The following is a 24,288-nucleotide window of genomic DNA, read 5'->3' on the forward strand; positions in this document are numbered from 1 at the left end:
ATAGGCAGTGCAGAGGCCCACGGCACCCTGTCTCCACCAGCCTTTGGATGGCAGTGGGACCGCCATGCAAAAACTGGTGGAGAGGGGACTTGTAATCTCCAGAACAGCGTTGCTGTAGGAGGCTGGACTGGCTTGTAGTGAGTACCAAGGGGTACTTGCACCTTGCACCAGGCCCAGTTATCCCTTATTAGTGTATAGGGTGTCTAGCAGCTTAGGCTGATAGATAATGGTAGCTTAGCAGAGCAGCTTAGGCTGAACTAGGAGACGTGTGAAGCTACTACAGTACCACCTAGTGTCATATGCACAATATCATAAGAAAACACAATACACAGTTATACTAAAAATAAAGGTACTTTATTTTTATGACAATATGCCAAAGTATCTTAGAGTGTACCCTCAGTGAGAGGATAGGAAATATACACAAGATATATATACACAATAGCAAAAATATGCAGTATAGTCTTAGAAAACAGTGCAAACAATGTATAGTTACAATAGGATGCAATGGGGAAACATAGGGATAGGGGCAACACAAACCATATACTCCAAAAGTGGAATGTGAACCACGAATGGACCCCAAACCTATGTGACCTTGTAGAGGGTCGCTGGGACTATTAGAAAATAGTGAGAGTTAGAAAAATAACCCTCCCCAAGACCCTGAAAAGTGAGTGCAAAGTGCACTAAAGTTCCCCTAAGGACAAAATAGTCGTGTTAGAGGGAAAATGCAAGGAAAACACAAATCAGCAATGCAACAACGATGGATTCCTGACTGAGGGTACCTGTGGAACAAGGGGACCAAGTCCAAAAGTCACAAGCAACTCGGAGATGGGCAGATGCCCAAGAAATGCCAGCGGTTGGTGCAAAGAAGCTCTTACTAGGCTGAAGAACTGTGAATACTGCAGGAACGACAAGGGCTAGAGACTTCCCCTTTGGAGGATGGATCCCCCACGCCTTGGAGAGTCGTGCAGAAGTGTTTTCCCGCCGGATGGACGCCAACAAGCCTTGCTACACGCAAATCGTGCGTTTGGCGTTTTTGGACGCTGCTGGGGCCCAGGAGGGACCAGGAGGTCGCAAATTGGACCTGCAGAGAGAGGGGACGTCGAGCAAGACAAAGAGCCCTCACTGAAGCAGGTAGCACCCGGAGAAGTGCCAGAAACAGGCACTACGAGGATGCGTGAAACGGTGCTCGCCGAAGTTGCACAAAGGAGTCCCACGTCGCCGGAGACCAACTTAGAAAGTCGTGCAATGCAGGTTAGAGTGCCGTGGACCCAGGCTTGGCTGTGCACGAAGGATTTCCGCCGGAAGTGCACAGGGGCCGGAGTAGCTTGCAAAGTCGCGGTTCCCAGCAATGCAGCCCAGCGAGGTGAGGCAAGGACTTACCTCCACCAAACTTGGGCTGAAGAGTCACTGGACTGTGGGGGTCACTTGGACGGTGTCACTGGATTCGAGGGACCTCGCTCGTCGTGCTGAGAGGAGACCCAAGGGACCGGTAATGCAGCTTTTTGGTGCCTGCGGTTGCAGGGGGAAGATTCCGTCGACCCACGGGAGATTTCTTCGGAGCTTCTGGTGCAGAGAGGAGGCAGACTACCCCCACAGCATGCACAAGCAGGAAAACAGTCGAGAAGGCGGCAGGATCAGCGTTAGTGTTGCAGTAGTCGTCTTTGCTACTATGTTGCAGGTTTCCAGCGCGGTCAGCGGTCGATTCCTTATCAGAAGGTGAAGAGGGAGATGCAGAGGAACTCGGCTGAGCTCATGCATTCGTTATCTAAAGTTTCCCCAGAGACAGAGACCCTAAATAGCCAGAAAAGAGGGTTTGGCTACCTAGGAGAGAGGAAAGGCTACTAACACCTGAAGGAGCCTATCAGGTGGAGTCTCTGACGTCACCTGGTGGCACTGGCCACTCAGAGCAGTCCAGTGTGCCAGCAGCACCTCTGTTTCCAAGATGGCAGAGGTCTGGAGCACACTGGAGGAGCTCTGGACACCTCCCAGGGGAGGTGCAGGTCAGGGGAGTGGTCACTCCCCTTTCCTTTGTCCAGTTTCGCGCCAGAGCAGGGGCTAAGGGGTCCCTGAACCGGTGTAGACTGGCTTATGCAGAATTGGGCACATCTGTGCCCAACAAAGCATTTCCAGAGGCTGGGGGAGGCTACTCCTCCCCTGCCTTCACACCATTTTCCAAAGGGAGAGGGTGTCACACCCTCTCTCAGAGGAAGTTCTTTGTTCTGCCATCCTGGGCCAGGCCTGGCTGGACCCCAGGAGGGCAGCTGCCTGTCTGAGGGGTTGGCAGCAGCAGCAGCTGCAGAGAAACCCCAGGAAGGGCAGTCTGGCAGTACCAGGGTCTGTGCTACAGACCACTGGGATCATGGAATTGTACCAACAATGCCAGGATGGCATAGAGGGGGCAATTCCATGATCATAGACATGTTACATGGCCATATTCGGAGTTACCATGGTGAAGCTACATATAGGTAGTGACCTATATGTAGTGCACGCGTGTAATGGTGTCCCCGCACTCACAAAGTTCAGTGAATTGGCTCTGAACAATGTGGGGGCACCTTGGCTAGTGCCAGGGTGCCCTCACACTAAGTAACTTTGCACCTAACCTTTACCAGGTAAAGGTTAGACATATAGGTGACTTATAAGTTACTTAAGTGCAGTGTAAAATGGCTGTGAAATAACGTGGACGTTATTTCACTCAGGCTGCAGTGGCAGGCCTGTGTAAGAATTGTCAGAGCTCCCTATGGGTGGCAAAAGAAATGCTGCAGCCCATAGGGATCTCCTGGAACCCCAATACCCTGGGTACCTCAGTACCATATACTAGGGAATTATAAGGGTGTTCCAGTAAGCCAATGTAAATTGGTAAAAATGGTCACTAGCCTGTCAGTGACAATTTGGAAAGAAATGAGAGAGCATAACCACTGAGGTTCTGATTAGCAGAGCCTCAGTGAGACAGTTAGTCACTACACAGGTAACACATTCAGGCACACTTATGAGCACTGGGGCCCTGGGTTACCAGGGTCCCAGTGACACATACAACTAAAACAACATATATACAGTGAAAAATGGGGGTAACATGCCAGGCAAGATGGTCCTTTCCTACAGTTGCTTGCAGCGCTACCCTGACGGATTAAGATCGCCAGCACTGCCAGGCTGTTGACTGGCGGTTCCAGCGGTCAGACCGTTGTGGCTCTGCCACAGTCGTAATGAGGAGGCCGAATCGCTGCTTTGTCGGTGGTCCGACCGCCAACGCAAGTCTGACAGTCCCAGGACTGCCAGAATCGTAATAAGGGCCTATGTTAAGTGTTAATGTGTATGTTGTCCTATACAAATCTAAAGGCAGGTTTGCAAAGGGCCCTCGTGATGGACATTTAGTGGCAGGGTGGCAGAATCCTGACGTGTTTGTAGAATTATTGACCAGAAAGACAGGTCAAACCAGTAACTGTCTCTTACACTTGCAAGTGTCCTCTCCTGCAACTTTTTTGAGTGAGTCAAGCAAAGGCTAATGACTACTGTTAATGACTGAATGCATGGTCATTAGTGCTTCAATAACAACTGCTGACAGCTGGTTGCAAGAATCCCAAGAGACTTCAGCTTAAACAAACTAGGATTTTGATACATACATACATATAAAAGCGTATTCCTCACCTTTGGAATATCCCCAGGCACCAAACTGGATCGGGAGCATTTATAAAAGCAGAGCTCTCACGCACCAGTAGGAGGTGGTGCGAAGCTCCACTTTGACTTTGTTCTGCCAAGGGAGTGACAGTGGAAGCGCACATAAACACCACCCTTAAACGTCAACCTCAGTTCCTTTATTTCACACATTCGTACGTAGACCCAGAGCTTGCTTCTACTATTTTTGCATTGGTTGACAAGCTTTTTCTTCATATTTTTCTACCATTAAAACAGGATGCAGGGAAACTTGTCTGCTCCTAAAACTATGGAGTTTAAGCCTTGACAGGAATGTTGCAATTAAATGTCTGTGACAGACCCACATTATGTCTCTGATGTTTGGGTTCAGAACAGGACTTCAAGTCGTGCAAAGAGTAAGCACTCATGAATCGAAATGCAATCCTGAAACATAAAGTCAAGCTGTCTGTTGAAGAACTCTGTAGTAAATCACCCTAATTCTGCTCTGTGTTGAGGGCACAGAACCACTCCTGCTCTTGGGACCTTCCCCACAACAGGCCCTCATTCCAGTCCAAATCTTCCAGTAGATTGAAGAGGAAGCAAAACAATGCTTAAGTAGGTGTCCGCCCGGTCCCACTAATCTCTTCCTGAGAAGTTATGAGGACACTTGGGTGCCTCTCAGTCTCACTCCTAGTCCTCTGCAGAGGAGCAGATTCTGCAGCTGATTCCGATTCACTCTGAGTTTCAAGGGTCATCCCTTATGTTGCAACATATTGATGCCATTAAAGTGGCCATGCTGCATATGTTGAGCATCTTTCTGGCTCCCTCTGAAGTGCCTTAAGGCCTCAAGTCGGGCTACTGCTGACAAATCCATCCTCTGCGCATTAATTCTCTCCTGAACCAGTCTCTGGTCCACATCGGCTTTGGTGCTCACTCCCATTTAACTCCAAAATCCACACCTGTCTCTGTGACATTGATGCCAATTCCAGTGCCACGATTGAGTATTTTATTAGTCATGTTCGGCTTTACCAGTGTCTCTTGGGTGTTCATGAAAGTGATGGCAGTAGCCACAGAACATCTTTGAAAGTTGGGGATTCCAGTTTTCTCCTATCTCCTATCTTGACGACTGGCTGTTGAAGGAGGGCTCACTTCTGTCAATTGTGGAGCACCGCTAGATGACAGCAAATCTAACATCGTTAGGGTCCACTAGCAACATGCTGAAGTCACACCTGCCTCTTTTGCTGAGGCTCCCTTTTTACTTAGCCATTCTAGATACAGTGCAGTTCTAGGGTTCCACTCTGTCACAAAGAGTCCAGAACATTCTGGCTGTGATCCTAATTTTCAGCCTTAGTTCTGGCTCTCAATGAGAGGTGGGTATGAGGTTCTGGGCCTTTTGTGCTCCTGCATCCTACTTCATGACTATCAGTTGGCATATACAGCCTTTGCAGTGGAACCGGAAGTACCATTGAGCCCAGCACCAGGGGATCCTTTCAGATTCCATCTAGGTTTTGGAGGATACTACAAAAGATCTAGCGTGTTGGCTGCTTGACTGCAAATGGACTAACAGCAAAACCATCTCCCTGCCTCACCCATAGGCGAAGGATGGAAGGGGTGAAGGTCAGAGGACTTGAGCCTCCGGTAGAGACAGCTTCACATCAGCCTGTTGGATTTGCGACCATTGCCTATTGCTGAAAGGCTTCCTGCCGTCCATCAAGTAGAGGTCAGGTGCTCATGGATAGCACCACTGCCATCGGGTACTGCAAAAAGCAAGGGGGAGATGTGTACTGGGTCCTGTGACAGCAGGCTTTTTGTCTGTAGGGATGGCAAGAGTGTCAGAGCATTTCCCTGGTTGTGGACTGCTGGTGAGATCTAACTCAGCAGGGCTGACTAACTCAGCAGATAGTCTTTTTTGAATCACAAATGGTGATTACATCTCAGGGTGGCACAGGGCACCTTTCATCAGTGAGAAGAAACCTGGCAAGATCTTTTTGCCACCGACAAAAGCATGCAGTGTTAAAACTTTTGCACACTGGCATTTCCAAGAAGGTTCTCTCTGTCTAGAGTAGAGCATAGAACCAATGTACACCTTTCCACCTATGCCTGTTCTGGGCCAAGTTCTGAAGAAGATCATGAACTCCTGGGCCAAGTTGTGTTGGTGGCTCTGGATTGGGGCAGGAGAGTATGGTACACAGAAGTTCTGGCCAGGAGGATGTGCCCTCTGATCAGCTACCTCATCGGGAGGATCTACTGACGTAACAGCAGGGCAGGGTCTTCTCATGAGCCTGCAGATCTTTTACCTCCATGCTTAGAGATTGAGCAGGGACAGTTGATGGCCTTCAGTATCCATCCTGAAGAGGTGAATGTGATTTTGGCAGTCCAGCATACCTGTACCAAAACCATCTATGAGCGACGCTGAGAGAAGTTTGTTGCTTGGTGTGCTTCCCAGCACATCCAACCCTTACAAGCCCAGTTTTCGGATGCTGTCCTTATTTCCCTGTCTCTAGCCCAACAAGGCCTTCCTGTCGCAACAGTTAAAGGTTATTTGTCAGCCATTGTGGCTTTTCTACTATTGATTGATCACCTGTTGTGATGAGTGAAAGGGCTGACCCATATGTTCCAGCCAAAAAAGGCTGGTGGGATCTTATTGTGGTTCTCACATACTTGATATGCATCCCTTTCGAGCCAATGCACATTTGCTCATGTTAAAAACTTTGTTTCACATTCCGATCATGACTGCTTGTTGCATGAGTGAGCCGCAAGCACTCTTGGTCCAGCAGCTGTACACCACTTTCTTTCTGGATGAGCTAGGTCTAAGGACCCAAGGCGGCATTCCATCTAAAAGTTGTTGCATTTTCCCACATAGGGCAATCTATCTCCTTGCCGACATTCTTCATTTCTCCTCATACATCCAAGGCGAAATAGAGACTCATCTCATAGACCGGAAGAGAGCTCTGAGCTTCTACATCAATCGCACCAGGAATCACCCGGTGGACGATTAGCTCTTTGTGGGTTTTTCAGGGAGAAGGGAAGAACAGTGCAAAAATAGGCTATTACCAGATGGACTGTCCTTTGTATAAATGTCTGCTACGGATTGGCCAAGAAACAGCCTCTGGAAAGCCTGCAGAATCATTCCACCAGACCTAAAACTACCAAAAGCTGGTGTGCAGAGTGTCCTTTTTGCACATCTGCGAGACTGGGATGTGAGTGCCAATTCACACGTTCATGTAGCACCACTGCCTCGATAGCCAGGTCTGATGAGAGGGACGCTTTGCCTGTTCAATCCATCAAAATGTCCTTTTCTGAGTCATTCCAAAGACCCACCACCCGTGAGGGTACTGCTTGTGTATTTATTCACAAGGTGGAGAATCTGCAGTTAGTAATATCAATCAGAAAAACATGTTCCTTACCTTCAGTAACGCCTTTTCTGGTGGATACTTTATCTAACCACAGATTCCTCACCAACCCACACGCCCCCTGTTCTGTGGAATGGATTCCTTTGATAATTGTAAAAAAATTAAAAAATAAAAATCCAATTGGAGATCTGCACACTAGCACAATCTGATTACTAGGGTTCCACATCCAATGGTGTGAACAGGTATCAGAAACAAATTGACGTTGAGGCCTGGATGTGGTGCTTATATTGTGGCCCCAATGTCACTTCCGCAGTGGGATGGATCTGATGCACAACAGCATAGCGCCACCTACTGGTGCTAAGAAATTGCGAGAAAATTCTCTGGGTCAAGTCTGGGGCCTGGGGATATTCAAAAACGGAGGAATCTGCAGTCAGAGTGTCCACCACAAAGACGGTTACCGAAAGTAACTTGTTCATTAAGAAAGTTACCAGCATAGTACGCTGTGATGAGCTCCCTTCAGTGTTTATCTCAATATGAAACAGTCTCATAAATGTACTGGGCTTATTCCACAAATAGTAGCAAGCAGGTTTGTATGCTACATTGTTTTACTCTACAGCATTTCCATTGCATCTGTATGGGGACAGAAAGTATAAGGCTTATGTGTGTTTCCTAAATGCAAGTGATAACTATAAAAGAACTTAAAATTCATTGGCAATGCAAAAATAGTACCTCTGCCACTAGTGCTGAGTACATGGGTCTGTGCTGATACTAGTAGACATAATTCAAATATATACTGCCTAACTATACAATGTGAATGTCAGTTAGCATGGAAACAGATCAAAGTGCCACAAACAAGACTAAAACTGTAGAGGACATGGGAGAGAAAACTACACAAAGAGACTAACATAAAATCTAAAGGGAAACTATATCAGTTGAAACCTTCAGTGGAATGCATAGTGTTGACTAAACATGGCTAATAGTAAATTAGAATCTAAGGAAACTAGGGATACCCAAAAGGCAGATACCCATAACTACCAGTAACTGCTAACCATTAAGCCTGTGATAACTGTATTATTTAAACAAAATAGGAATGTGTCTAACTTTACAGTAAACTTAGAGTTCACAGCTGTGTGTACAACACAGCACTCACAGGGTGCATAAGTGAACACTGCTATCATGCAGTTTAACAAACACTAGGACTAAAGTACAGTCATAGAGGTGCTTTCATCAGAATGATGTCACAAACGCTAACAGCACAAGGATGCAAGCTACTTCTGGAACAGAATACAGAAAACACCAAGAATCTCCTGAGGGGAATAGCACTGGTCTTCACTCACACCATAAATGCAAAATTGGAAGGACATATTCTGAGAATTGCATGTATACACTGTCTTTAGCTTTGCGTGCCATTTGACAGCTGCTGTGCTCTCACTTTAAAGACTGAGCGTCCATCTTGTACCCCTGCCACAGATTGGTTGTTATGTCCGTCTTGCTTTAAATATCTTCAGAAATACAGCTTTATCAGTGAAAAGCATATCGAGCTGCAGTTTGATTCCAGTTCCACAGCTTCAGGTAGGTTCAACAGTGCATGTTCCTGCTTCACAGTTACTAGCATCTGTAGAAGTGAACGCAAACTTTTTCTCAGACTATTTTATTAGCCACGTTGGGTTAAATTGTGGGCGGGTCCAGCCTTATATTTCTTTTCATTATTTATAAGGTGACACATATAGGGTAGCCATCAGGCTTTTTCTCTCGCTGATTTCTGAAACTGTTAAACTTGCTGTTTTGTATTTTTCATGTATACGTTAGTAGGCCGATTTTGTTTTTTAATACACTGCCTGCTGTGCTTATTAGTTTTTATCAGCATTGGGGGCTGTGTTTTTATATCGCTTTTAACTTTCATTAGGAAAGGCAACTTTTTCTTTTAAAATAATTCTTTTTACTCTGTTTTATTTTCTGTGTATTTTCAGAACTTGGGAGCCATGGGGGGCTATTTTTAACCCAACTCGTTCCTCCATTGGGACTTTTACTCTGGGGCCTCATTTTGTACCGTTTTTTACCTGCTCTGACCGGCAGACATTACCCGGCCATTTTGCGGCGGCCATTTTGGTTGCCGCACTAGTTGTTTAGGCTGTGGCGCTAGGTCGGCCCGCAAACATGAAACATTTAAGCACGGGCGGCCGCCGGCCGTGCAGCGGACGCGCGCAGCGGGCGCGCCAAAGGCAAGCCCGTCCGCACCCAGAGCCCAGGGATGCTGCCCTTTTTTCTACCAATAGGTTGAGCTACTCCTCTTCTCAATTGCATGCCCTTAGAGGCAACCTCTCATGTCCTGCCAAGGTAAACATGCATCATCCCCTTACCTGCTTTTCCTGTCCTAATTGCTCCTGGACTCCTCCTATTGCTCCTCTGACTAATTCTCCTCCCCAACAGTGGGGCAACATGTTGCTGCTCAACTGCCGCTCCTTATCAGCACATGCTTTACATATTTATACACTTTTGGAAGAATCAGCACCTGATGCCCTGTTCCTGACGGAAACCTGGCTCAGTGAAGATTCTTCAGTCGATAGCTGTAAGTCCCTGCCCCCCTCTTACTCTATAACCCATATAGACAGACCGCAAAATAGAGGTGGTGGTATAGCAATTATTTACAAAAGCACCATTAAGTGTCTGACACTGCCACTTGGGATTCCAGACTGTGAAGGAATGTCTTTCTCCCTATATTTATCAGCCACTTTTACCTTTTCGGGAATTCTTCTTTATCGCCCACCTGGCCCTTGTGCCTCTTTTTTAGAAACGCTACCCGAGGCTGTGGCTAGTCTTATAAGTAAGACCCCAAATCTAACTGTCCTCTGGGATTTTAATATCCATCTTGACAATCCAGACTGCCCTTCTACTAAATCCCTGTTAGCCTCCTGCGTTAGATATGACCCAATCTGTCATTGGCCGTACTCATGTGAAAGGCCACACCCTAGATCTGATATTCAGCAATATCCCGGATCTTATCATCTCATCGTCGCTGTCTTTATTATGGATAGATCATTCCCTCCTTTCATTAAATTTTTCATATGATGTCCCCAGAGACCCTAAGCCCAGGCTAACCACTTTGGGGCGAACATGGTCAAAGTTGTTACCTAGTCTTTGGCACACTGCACTTTGCGCTTCTACCGTGTTATACGACGATCCCTCCTTGAACACTCCGGAACAGTTTGATAGCTGGATCTCTACCTCTTTGGATCTAGTACTGCCCACCAAACTCAGAATAAAAAAAACCCTACCACAAGTCCAAGCCATGGTACTCGTCCTCATTATTAGAACTTAGAACTAACTGTAAAAAACTAGAAAGGACTTGGAGAAAAGACTACAGCTCGTCAGCCAAAGAAAATTACAAGCAAGCCATCAGAACCTATCATCAGAACATCAAGGCAGCTCAAACTACCTATTATAGCAGGAAAATAGAGAACCCCTCCAATTCCCAGAAGGAAATATTTCAGATTTTCAAAGAGCTCACTATTATTCCTATGCCGGCTTCTCCTATAGAAGCTTCCGTTATATATAGTAATTCTCTAGCAGCTCATTTCCAGGACAAGGTTACGAAGATATATACTGGCTTTTCGTTGCCCCCTCCCCAGAAGTCATCTGATAAGCCGGTAGTGAACCCACTACCGGCTGGGCCCTCACTAACTATGTTTTTCCCGCTCACAGATGTGCAAACTCTTAAATTACTTACTATTATTAAATCTAGTTCCCCTTTGGATCCTGCCCCTCCGGCTATTCTGGCAAAAGCTGCAGACATTATTATTTCTCCTTTGACTAGAATACTTAATAACTCCCTTATCTCGGGCTCGTTCCCTCAATCTCTTAAATGCGCCATCGTAAAGCCCCTTCTTAAAAAGCCTAAGCTCGACCCCTCCGTCCTGGACAACTACAGACCCATTGCTCTTCTCCCCATCTTAGCTAAGATATTGGAGAAACATGTAAATTTGCAACTGATGAGCTATCTGGAGAGTAATACGCTTCTCCACCCCACTCAAATGGGCTTTAGAGCACAGCACTGAATCTGCGCTCCTAACGGTGACTGAGTCTGCCTGTCAATTATTAGACCAGGGTGGACATGCAGCCATCATTCTCCTTGATCTTAGCGCAGCCTTTGATACGGTGGACCACTTTCTTCTTTGCGACAGACTCTCCAAGGCAGGCGTAGGAGGCATAGCGCTCTCCTGGCTTTCATCCTTTCTCACAGGAAGAACTTTCCAAGTTCTGGACCGTTCCTTTCTTTCGGATATCGTTCCCCTAACTTGTGGAGTCCCTCAGGGTTCCTCTTTAAGTCCTACTCTTTTTAATGTCTATTTATCCTCCTTGGCCAAAGTAGTCACTCCCTACAATCTTTCATTGTTCACCTACGCGGATGATACTCAACTAGTGGTTTCCCTTTCTAGCTCTGGGAACTCTCCCTCCGTCAACCTAGCTGGCTGTATGAGTGACATCGGCGACTGGATGATTCAATCCAAACTTAAATTTAACGATGGCAAATCTGAGGTACTCATTTTAGGCAATGGCACTCCTGCTTCCCCTTTAACATGTTACTCAGAGGCCTTTACCAGTCTGCCTCCTCCTAAAGGACAGGTAAAAAGCCTAAATTTTGTACTGGATTCCCGCCTCACGATGGAACCACAAGTTAAGAAAATGTCCTCGGTCTGTTTTGGTTTCATTAGATCCCTCAGGAAGATTTTCAAGCTTCTTCCCATCTCATCCAGAAGAATCCTGGTCCAGGCATTGGTTCTTTCCCGACTGGATTATGGGAATTCTCTTTATCTTAGTTCCCCGGAATATGTATTAAGGAAACTGCAGATTGTACAGAACATGGCAGCTAGGCTCCTTATGAACTGTCCTAGACATCTATCTGCCAAGCCGGCTCTTGCAGCACTCCATTGGCTGCCGATTAAACAGCGTATACATTTTAAATCCATGTGTATCACCCATAGAGCCCTACACTACAAAGGTCCATATTTCCGCAGAAAATGTATTTCCATTTACGCTCCTTCGCGACACTTGAGATCTTCTTCCACCCGGCAGATTAATATACCTCGCATCAATAGATCATGGGGAGGAAACTCTTTCAGTATTAAGGCTTCCCGTCTCTGGAATGCCCTACCTCCTGAGCTCCGTCATGAATCTTCGGAATCTCTTTTTAGGAAGAAGTTGAAAACCATTCTCTTCAATCGCTAACCTGTCCTTCCTGCTTTACCTAAAAATCTTCCCTGTACCTTTAGCGCTGGGATGCCCTAGGGTAGCTATGCGCTCTATAAATGCATAAAACTAAACTAAACTAATTGCCCTTAGAGGTCAACACAAATCTTTAGAATCAGTTAGGAGGCAGATACAATCCTAACAGTCAACATTACTATGATCAAATCGTTAAACTTCACTTTCAATAATGGAGTCAGTAATTTATACGCACCATGTCATATGTGGCCATGTATCACCACACCTCTTTAGTAAAGTTCAAACATTTATTGCCCTTAGATTAACTATGCTAAGACCACGTAAGTCGAACGCAGGACCAAAAGATAAAAGTACAGCAATAATACAGGCTGACCAAACCTAAAGAATCTTAGCCTAGTCAGAATATTTATCATTAAGCATTCAAGAACCACCATGCAGAATAATAACAGTAACAGATGAATGATAGAAACCGAATACATTTAGTTATCACAGATGAATTTGTTTACAATCCATTTATATGAGTCAAATTTAGAATGTGACATCCTTAACTATTACTCTAATTCAATAAGCATGTTTGGGCTTCATGTAAAAAGGAAAGAAGACAAAATTAAATTTTGAAAACATCTGACTATGGGGCTACTCAAAATAGCTGTTGGGTTTTTTAGAGAGAAAAAGCATAAAAATCTGCAAGAAAGACAAATGCACATTTGGTTATACCTCTCCTAAATAGATCAGCAAGCAGCAGTATCATCATCAGTGAGGCATCTTCTGGTCTTCTTCATTGGACATTGACATAGTAGGGAACAGTTCAGTAATGTTTGGCCTTAAAGCATCGGAACTGACAGAATAATAGGCAAAGTGCTAAGAAACAGGAACACATGATTTCACTAGCTGAGAAAAACAAAATCATACACAGCTGAAAACTGCAAGGCACTGAAAGGAACTGAGAAGAACTCCCCTTACATCACTTGAGTTTGTTATAGTAGAGTCCTAGAAAGCAACTAGCAAGGTCTATTCATCCATGTTGTCATGTGGTGCGAACAAAGCAGTAAAATGAGTGCACTTGGGATATAAATATACAAAACAGGTTGTTTCCATGTAAAAGGTGGGTGTGTTTTTGTTTCGTTCCTTTAAAACGAACACTGTTTATTGGCTGGGTGCTAAAGGAAGGGGCCCAGGTAATCCATTGTTTATAAAGTTGTGCCTGAAACATGGAAACAAAAGCCACAGGCTGATGTTATTGCTTTTATGCTAGCCCTATAAACATGTAGCAAACGCAGTTTGAACCTTTTCTTCCTTTCACCAAAGGGAAGGTATTTATTCCAAAATAGATTACGGTTGTGTTTAAAATACAGAACTTGAGTTGCTTTTGATAACTGCCAGGAGTTATACCACTAATGACATAGAACTATGATCAGTTGGGAAGACTATCTTTTTATGTTTAAATAATTTGTGCCTGTAATCTACAGCATACCAATTTGTGGAAATGTTATGTCATGTTATGTTATAAGCATTTGTGTAGTGATCTCCTGCCATTGATAAGGTCTCATAGCACATATACTCAAGAAAAAGGCCTGTGACTAGATGTTTTGTTTCAAATATGCTGTTTGATTGCTAAATGGCAATGGATCCCTTGCTGACAATGGAAACCCATGCAAAATGCAAGCATTCCCACAGTTCGCATGTTGACTACATAAACAATGGAATCCATGTTGTCCATAGGGATCGCTGTACACTGCGCCAGTGGTATCCCTATTCTCCAAGGGAACGCTGTGCCCAGTGCCAGTTACATACGCAGATGCTTGAGACGGCATGGCACAGCCCATTAGTACATGTTCTTTTAGGAAGGTCCTGAAATTCATGCTGACGCTATGGTTAACTTTTCAGTGATATTTTCTGAAACATTTTAACCATCACCCATATCCTCAGCTGTAGAGTAGACATGTACAGACAAGAGTCTTCTGAATATATAAAGGGCGTGTTCCTAAAGTAACACTGTAGCACCAGAAGGCCGGGCTAAAAAAAATATAATTCATAATTTTGAGGAGGTTCATATGAATCACAATGTTTCATTAAACATCACCATGAATACTTGCAGGGAGCATTCATAATGCTTTGTGTTAGCAAGCCAGCAACTCTGATAGTGGGGTGGTGAAAGTGGAATTCTTTTGGAATTAGCGTGGCAGATTTAAACTGGAATGCTAAATGGCAAAATTTTCATTTTTTGCTGCAGATAGAGTAAGAAGGTAAATGGAAGTGCTTTAGTTATATGCAGAGCCATTGGAATTATGTGGCAGGAAAAGACCAAATTATGAAGCAGGGTTGACCAATTTATGTGGTAAGAAAAGTCCAGTTATCAATTTACTATGCCAGTTGCTCTAACTCCGGCAAATGCGAGACATATTGCATTGCAAATGCTTGTTTTAAACTACTTGGCCTTCCGTTACTGACTTTGCAGTTCACCATATGCTGTCCTGTGGCCCCTGCTTACAGCATACACTTGTCTCCTATTCACCACTCGTTTCCAAAATATTGGTGTAAAATAACACTCAATTCTCTGGGTATTTTATTACTCCCGTTGGGTAACATCCATGGAGAGCCTAGGGAGTAACTGACACACATGGAATGCAGCTTTTCATGACGTCGCTGCATTTCATGGCTACAAACAATCTATATATCTAATAGAGACATGTAGGGAGATAAAGCATGCCAGTGTCTGGGGAAGTATCCAGACCACTGGCTTCACCAAGGTCCGTGCTCCAGTCCATAGGCAGTTGGAGCAGGTACTCCAAAGGGTCCAGCAACCCCTCCCATTGAAATGAAAAATGAAATGTAGATTTTATATAGCACAACTTATCACCTGTGAGGGTGTCAAGGTGCTGTTCTTGGGCAGGGGGAAATTAAGGTTCGATGGCATCTGTCGCTGTAGATACACATGTTGTGCATAGCCCGCCATCTGGTGTTGGGTCGGAGTGTTACAAGTTGTTTTTCTTCGAAGAAGTCTTTCGAGTCACGGGACCGAGGGACTCCTCCTCTTTGTCTCCATTGCGCATGGGCGTCGACTCCATCTTCGATTGTTTTCTTTCCGCCATCGGGTTCGGACGTGTTCCTTTCGCTCCGGGTTTCGGAACGGAAAGTTAGCTCAAAATCGGAAAATTACGTCGGTATTGTTGCGTTCGGGATCGGGTTAGATAGCATCGACATCGAGTCGCAACGATAACATCTCCGTTGCCCTTCGGGGTAGTTTTCGATCCCCCGTCGGGGCCTGGTCGGCCCGACCGCGTGTGACATCGACGCTGATGGAACGGACCTCGTTCCGATTCTGTCCTAAATGCCACAACAAATACCCATATACAGACCAACATTCGGTCTGTAACCTGTGCCTGTCGCTCGAGCACAGGGAAGAAACTTGTGCGGCCTGTCGTGCGTTCCGGTCCCGAAAAACGCTCCGTGACCGACGAGCCAGAAGACTGCAAATGGCGTCCACGCCGACAGGACACCGAGAATTCGAGGAACAAGAAGAAGTAGAAGCCTTCTCGATCCATGAATCGGACTCGGACGAATTTGACGACCATGAAACAGTGAGTAAGATGTCGAAGATAGCACATAAGAAAACTGACAAGGCCCATGGGACGCCACTGCCATCAGGCCATGGCTCAACCCATAAAAGCGGTGACCGACCATAGGCACCGAAGAAGGCCGAAATAGTGCCGAGATCGTCCGACTCGGGTCGAGACACAGGCACCCAGCCATCTCGGGACCGAGATAGTGCTGCCGACAAAGATCGACGCCGAGATAGCGGAGCCGAAGCTGCTCGACGCAGAGACAGCGGCACCGAGGAGGATCGACGCCGAGAGGGTTCGACTCCGAAAAAGAGAAAAGTCGCCTCGGAGGCGAAAAAGAGCGTGGACATAGTTTCGGTGCCGAAACGACACGCAACCGAGCCACCTACCGGTTCCTATTCAGAGGAACAATCAATGTCCTCTCAAATGCGAAAGCATAGATTCGAGGAGGAATTACAATCCATCGAGGTGGACCACACTCAAAAACGGATTTTTATACATAGTGGAACAGGGAAAATAAGCACCCTTCCCCCTATTAGGAGGAAGAGGAGACTTGAATTCCAACAAGAACAAGCACCACAAACAAAACTGGTGAAGAAGGTAACTCCGCCACCCTCTCCTCCACCTGTAGCTCACATTTCACCGGCACAGACTTCGTCACATTCACCGGCTCACACCACCTTAAGCCAAGGTGACCAGGACCAAGATGCTTGCGACTTATACGACGCCCCAGTGTCAGACAACAGTCCAGAGGCGTATCCTACAAAGCCCTCACCACCAGAAGACAGCACAGCATATTCACAAGTGGTGGCTAGAGCAGCAGAGTTCCATAACGTGTCTCTACACTCGGAGCCTGTCGAGGATGACTTCCTCTTCAACACCCTCTCTTCCACACATAGCACCTACCAAAGCCTGCCTATGCTCCCAGGAATGCTAAGGCACGCAAAGGACATATTCAAAGAGCCTGTCAAGAGTAGGGCAATAACACCGAGGGTGGAAAAGAAATATAAAGCACCTCCCACAGACCCAGCTTTCATCACCTCACAACTGCCACCAGATTCGGTTGTGGTAGGGCCAGCTCGCAAGAGAGCAAACTCTCACACATCCGGCGATGCACCACCCCCGGATAAGGAGAGCCGCAAGTTCGATGCAGCTGGTAAAAGGGTCGCAGTACAGGCTGCAAACCAGTGGCGCATCGCTAACTCTCAAGCGCTCCTAGCGCGATATGACAGAGCCCACTGGGACGAGATGCAACACCTCATTGAGCATCTACCCACGGAACTACAAAAGAGGGCAAAACAAGTGGTTGAGGAGGGCCAAAACATCTCCAATAACCAGATACGCTCCTCTATGGACGCAGCGGACACAGCGGCAAGAACAATTAACACGGCAGTAACCATACGAAGGCACGCGTGGCTACGAACATCTGGTTTTAAACCAGAGATACAGCAGGCGGTGCTCAATATGCCATTCAATGAGCAACAATTGTTCGGACCTGAAGTGGACACGGCAATTGAGAAGCTAAAAAAGGACACTGACACTGCAAAAGCCATGGGCGCGCTCTACTCCCCGCAGAGCAGAGGCACTTTCAACACCTTCCGCAAGACAACCTTTAGAGGGGGGTTTTGGGGTCAAGCCACACAAGCCAGTACCTCACATTCAACACCGTCCACCTACCAGGGACAGTACCAAAGGGGAGGCTTTCGGGCCAATACAGAGGAGGACAATTCCCTAGAAGCAGGGGAAAATTTCAAAGCCCCAAAACACCTACAACCAAACAGTGACTCACACGTCACTCATCCCCTCCACACAACACCAGTGGGGGGAAGAATAAGTCAGTATTACCAAGCGTGGGAGAAAATAACAACAGACACTTGGGTCTTAGCAATTATCCAACATGGTTATTGCATAGAATTTCTACAAATCCCTCCAAACATACCACCAAAAACACAGAATATATCAAAACAACATTCGGACCTCCTAGAAATAGAAGTTCAAGCATTACTGCAAAAGAACGCAATAGAACTGGTACCAGATACACAAACAAATACAGGGGTTTACTCACTGTACTTTCTAATACCAAAGAAGGACAAAACACTGAGACCAATCCTAGACCTCAGAACACTAAACACATACATCAAATCAGAACACTTTCACATGGTCACGCTACAGGAAGTGTTACCATTGCTAAAGCAACAAGATTACATGACAACCTTAGATCTCAAAGACGCGTATTTCCACATACCAATACATCCGTCGCACAGAAAATACCTAAGGTTCGTATTCAAAGGAATACATTACCAATTCAAAGTATTGCCGTTCGGTTTAACAACTGCACCAAGAGTCTTCACAAAATGCCTAGCAGTAGTGGCTGCACACATCAGAAGGCAGCAAATACACGTATTCCCGTATCTAGACGACTGGCTAACCAAGACCAACTCACTGACAAGGTGCTCACACCACACAGATCAGGTCATACAAACCCTCTACAAACTCGGTTTCACCATCAACTATGCGAAATCACACATTCTGCCGTGCAAAGTACAACAATACCTAGGAGCGACAATAGACACAACGAGGGGAATAGCCACTCCAAGTCCACAAAGGGTTCAAAATTTCCAAAAGATTATACAACGCATGTATCCAACACAAAGAATACAGGCGAAGATGATATTACAACTCCTAGGCATGATGTCCTCATGCATAGCCATTGTCCAGAACGCAAAACTACACATGAGGCCCTTACAACAGTGCCTAGCATCACAATGGTCACAAGCACAGGGTCGCCTTCTAGATCTGGTGTTAATAGACCGCCTAACATACCTCTCGCTTCTGTGGTGAAACAATATAAATTTAAACAAAGGGCGGCCTTTCCAAGACCCAGTGCCACAATACGTGATAACAACAGATGCTTCCATGACAGGGTGGGGAGCACACCTCAATCAACACAGCATACAAGGACAATGGGATGTACATCAAAGAAAGCTGCATATAAATCACCTCGAACTACTAGCAGTTTTCCAAGCATTAAAAGCATTTCAACCAATTATAACTCACAAATACATTCTTGTCAAAACGGACAACATGACAACAATGTATTATCTAAACAAACAGGGGGGGGACACACTCGACACAGCTGTGCCTTCTGGCACAAAAAATATGGCAATGGGCAATTCACAACCACATTCGCCTAATTGCACAGTTTATTCCAGGGATCCAGAATCAACTTGCGGACGATCTCTCTCGAGATCACCAACAGGTCCACGAATGGGAAATTCACCCCCAAATTCTAAACACTTACTTCAAACGTTGGGGAACACCTCAAATAGACTTATTTGCAACAAAGGAGAACGCAAAATGCCAAAACTTCGCATCCAGATACCCACACAGGCAGTCTCAAGGCAATGCCCTATGGATTAACTGGTCAGGGATATTTGCGTACGCTTTTCCCCCTCTCCCTCTCCTTCCATATCTAGTAAACAAATTGAGTCAAAACAAACTCAAACTCATACTGATAGCACCAACATGGGCAAGGCAACCATGGTACACAACACTGCTAGACCTATCAGTAGTACCCCACGTCAAGTTGCCCAACAGGCCAGATCTGTTAACACAACACAAACAACAGATCAGGCATCCAAACCCAGCATCGCTGAATCTAGCAATCTGGCTCCTGAAATCCTAGAATTCGGACACTTAAACCTCACACAAGAATGTATGGAAGTCATAAAGCAAGCTAGAAGACATCCACTAGACACTGCTATGCAAGCAAATGGAAAAGGTTTGTTTGCTACTGCCATCATAATCAAATTCAACCATTACACGCATCTCCAAAGGATGTAGTGGGTTACTTACTACACTTACAAAAATCGAACCTGGCCTTCTCTTCCATTAAAATACACCTCGCAGCAATATCTGCATACCTGCAGATTACCCATTCAACTTCACTATTTAGGATACCTGTCATTAAAGCGTTTATGGAAGGCCTCAGAAGAATTATACCACCAAGGACACCACCTGTTCCTTCATGGAACCTCAACATCGTTTTAACAAGACTCATGGGTCCACCCTTTGAACCTATGCATTCTTGCGAAATACAATTCCTAACCTGGAAAGTTGCATTTCTCATCGCCATCACATCTCTAAGAAGAGTAAGTGAAATTCAGGCGTTTACAATACAAGAACCTTTTATCCAACTACACAAAAATAAAGTAGTCCTAAGGACCAATCCTAAATTTTTGCCAAAGGTTATTTCACTGTTCCACCTAAATCAAACGGTAGAGCTACCAGTGTTCTTCCCACAGCCAGATTCCATAGCTGAAAGGGCACTACATACATTAGACGTCAAAAGAGCACTAATGTACTACATCGACAGAACTAAAAACATCAGAAAAACTAAACAACTGTTTATTGCATTTCAAAAACCTCACGCAGGAAACCCAATATCGAAACGGTATAGCCAGATGGATAGTTAAGTGCATCCAAATCTGCTACCTTAAAGCAAAAAGACAACTGCCCATTACACCGAGGGCACACTCAACCAGAAAGAAAGGCGCTACCATGGCCTTCCTAGGGAATATTCCAATGCACGCACATTTACCAAGCACTACTGTGTAGACGTGCTATCCGCACAACAAGCCACAGTAGGTCAAGCCGTACTAAGAACCTTATTTCAGACTACTTCCACTCCTACAGGCTGAGCCACCGCTTTTGGGGAGATAACTGTTTACTAGTCTATGCACAACATGTGTATCTACAGCGACAGATGCCATCGAACTGAAAATGTCACTTACCCAGTGTACATCTGTTCGTGGCATCAGTCGCTGAAGATTCACATGTGCCCACCCACCTCCCCGGGAGCCTGTAGCCGTTTGGAAGTTAGCTTCAACTTTGTACATTTGTAAATATATTAAATCTTAAATAGGTACATACTTATTCACTCCATTGCATGGGCACTATTACTAACAAACAACTCCTACCTCACCCTCTGCGGGGAAAACAATCGAAGATGGAGTCGACGCCCATGCGCAATGGAGACAAAGAGGAGGAGTCCCTCGGTCCCGTGACTCGAAAGACTTCTTCGAAGAAAAACAACTTGTAACACTCCGACCCAACACCAGATGGCGGGATATGCACAACATGTGAATCTTCAGCAACTGATGCCACGAACAGATGTACACTGGGTAAGTGACATTTTCATTATTTGCCCAGAATCACAGGACGTTGCGCCAGCCCTGAGGTTTGAACCTGGGTCTCCAGCTCCGGAGGCGGTCGCTCTGACAGCTGCGCTACATCCTCTCCCCTCACCATAGGGGGCAATGCCAATGTCAGATTCAGCCTCACGTGACACCAGTCTGGTTCTGTGCCTGAGTCAACAATTAGGATGGAGTCCACACCAGGAGTGTTGACGTCAAAACTGGCGTTGGGGAAGGTGGAGGTGGTAAGACCAACTCTGGTTCGAATCCCAGAACTGATCAATGGGTGACCCCTGGAGCAGAGTCAAAAGCCACTGGCGCGGAACCTGAGGGGGCCCCTTCTGGCCCCACGGGGCCCAAAGGCACTCCAGCGGACTGCCCCAAAATGAGGCGTATGGCCTCATAAAACTCTGAGTTGGTCAGGGTTCACGCTAGCTCCCAGAAACTGTGGGAGGTGTGAAGTCAATCCAGACGCAGGCTCCCAAGACGGGGACCTAAAGCTATGAAGCTCCTTGACTCGTCAGCCGACATATGGAGTGAATGTTTGTTCTTCAACTTCTTCTTGAGCCTAGACTTACCTAATCGCCCTGAGGACCTGGAGTGGGACGCTGACTATGGGGGCTCTGCAACCTATGTTGGGACCTTCTCGACCGAGATCAGGTCGTACGCGGAGCAGAGCGCCAGGCTGCCATGAGCTTTAGGGATAGTTCCTTCCAAGCTTTCGAATTCATGGCCCGGCACTCAGAGCACGACTTCAAGTCGTGGTCACACTCCAGACACCAAAGGCAGACAAGGTTCGGATCTGTCAAGGACATCGCCCGATGGAAGAACCCGTAGGGCTTGAACCCGGTCCTACGAGAAGACATCCTCGACGCACCTGGAACGGAGACACTCAAAAACCGACAAAAAGTTTTTTTTAAAAAGACTAGTCAAAGACACTAAGAGTTGTTGTTTCTTTGGATCAGCGCTTGCTGGTGCAGAAAGAAAAGAATTGACATCAGTGGGCAGGGTTGGTGCATATGTAGGACCAGCGACGTCAATTCTGGCAATGATGATGCCAGTGACAGACGCAGAGCCACCTAACAGCACAGTGCTGCTTGAGAAACATCTCAGGATCCAGACTGATGCCTCGGGAAATTCTAAGGTAAGGAATCTGCAACTAGTTATTGTCTCTACCAGATAAGATGTTACTGAAGGTAAGTAACTTGTCAAATACGTCACCACAGCATCTCAGTGCAATGTATTTTGGGTTCTGTAGATTGTGGTTGCATGGTTACAACACCAGCTTGAAAAGAGCATATTCCCTGTTCTTTTTTTCTGGAGAAGTGATCAGTGGATGGTGGGAGATGTAGTGACTAACTGCAAGGTATCTAGCACCAGTGCATCATTTACGTCAGTGAAAGTAGATGGTTTTTGATGGTCTTTCATGAGACTAGTCAATGCATTATAGGTGAATGCAGACGTAAATGTAAAAAATGTCATTTACCCTCTGGTCTTGAAGCTGTTTTTCATTTGTCCTATCTCACTACTCTTATTCTGGCTAAAGTCAAGTAGTATCAATCTGATTTCCTCTCACCACTTCAACAACCTCTGCACATCTCCACAGCCTCAGAGATAATTGATATTAACTGAATGCATTGTCACCCAAATGTAAAAGGGTTATGTTAACGTGTTATGGATTCATGTGTTTAAACAATGGACTTAGAAAGGTTAAATCCCTCATTCCAGTCCCTAGTTACTGAGTTGCATTGATATATTTTTTTCCAGACCGCGATCTCATTTGTTTACATGGGGCTACGAAGATCTGATAATGCTCCTGATTAGATTTCCAGCTGATTTTACAACGAAAGAGAAAATGTCTGACATTTGTAAAACCCATGGGTAAGTTTAACATTTTATGTTGTCTTTCAGAGTACTGGGAGTAGATCAGCCCGCGGTAATAGAAAACGTACAAAGCACATTGATTATTGCTTATTCTTCAGCAACAGCATACTGTAATGTTGTTTAAGATCTTAAAATGTTAGACCATGTACTTCCATATGTTAAGCTCGTTTATCTCCAAAGTACAATATAAAGTGTACCTAAATTGTACCAAAATGTAATTTGGAATTAGCATTTGTGGCTTTAATTGTATATATCCCCATCAGCAAATGTGAGTCAGATTTTGTACAGCAAACTACAATCAATAATGTTCAAACTGTAAATTAGAAAGTCAACAGATCAGTGCCGTGCCTTGTGAGCAGTTGGTGCACACAATGATAAATTCACTCCATTTTCACCTACTTTTATATATTTTCTATAAAATGCAGCAAATAGAGGATAGGCCATGTGACTTAAACTGAAACTCCAGATAGCAACTAACGATCAGGTGCCTAGCTCTTCTCATGGGAAGCACAGGAGAAGGACATACAGTGGGCTATGGTAGGAAGATAATTTTACTTCCTTGTGTATGCCAACTTCAAAGCAAGGCTGTGCTTAGTAGAAAAGCTGTGTTATATATGCGGTGGGCAACATTGAAATACAAAATGCAAGTACATTTTGAATGTGTGTTAATGCGTATTAATGCAGAGGCTTTGGTAATGCTGTAAGCAGATAGAAAATACAGCTAGGACCATCTTGAGTCTTAATCCAGTCCATTGTGTCTCTCTCCTACTTGTGGAAGCATTTTTATTTATCAATTATGTTGTTAGGTGTATCTCTGGTGCATTGAAAAATGTACAGTTCTTATCTTTTTGGTCAGATAAAATTCACATTTGTGCAAAAAATAATTCTAGAAATGAATCCAAAGAAAAAGTGCTTGGCGCTGTCATTTTTACTTTAAAAGTAAGTTTTGGGGGTAGTGGGGCTGTGCTTTCCACTGGTGGGGAAATAGCATGAATTTTCTCAGAAGGCACCTGGAAAGAATTAGAAGTACTTTTCAAATGCTGCAATTCGAATTCAGGAGGCCATGATAAAAGCATACCAGGTGATATAATAGCCCGAAAAACACATTCAAAATTAGTTTTGTAGCATGTGTGCCTGTAGATACACATGCTCTGCACACTCCTGTCATCTGGTGTTGGGCTTGGATGTTTGGAAGTTGTTTCTCTTTAAAGAAGTGTTTCAAGTCATGAGGAATTGTGTGATTCTTCTCTTACCTGGCGATGTGCCAGGGCATCAACTCCATTGTTAGATTGTGTTTTTTCTGCCATCTTGTTTGGATGTGGAGCAGCAGGACTCCCAGATTCAAAGTGTTCTACATTCCTGCTTCATGTTCTTATGGTTTCCGCTCCACTCCAACCGCCAGTGAAGATTGTTACAGTGAGTATTGTTTCTCATATCTCTGCG

General features: G+C 45.3%; 1 protein-coding gene across 1 annotated transcript in view; it reads left to right on the forward strand.

The window, feature by feature from the left end:
- Nucleotides 1-24,288, forward strand: part of HPS5 (HPS5 biogenesis of lysosomal organelles complex 2 subunit 2) — a 422,510-nt gene that overhangs the window by 326,301 nt on the left and 71,921 nt on the right. Inside the window, exon 20 of the mRNA XM_069223753.1 lies at nucleotides 22,729-22,842. Within this exon, the coding sequence (XP_069079854.1) occupies nucleotides 22,729-22,842 (114 nt within the window). The remainder of the gene's footprint in view (nucleotides 1-22,728; nucleotides 22,843-24,288) is intronic.

This window comes from Pleurodeles waltl, chromosome 3_1, assembly GCF_031143425.1.
Source record: "Pleurodeles waltl isolate 20211129_DDA chromosome 3_1, aPleWal1.hap1.20221129, whole genome shotgun sequence".
Lineage (NCBI taxonomy): Eukaryota > Metazoa > Chordata > Amphibia > Caudata > Salamandridae > Pleurodeles > Pleurodeles waltl.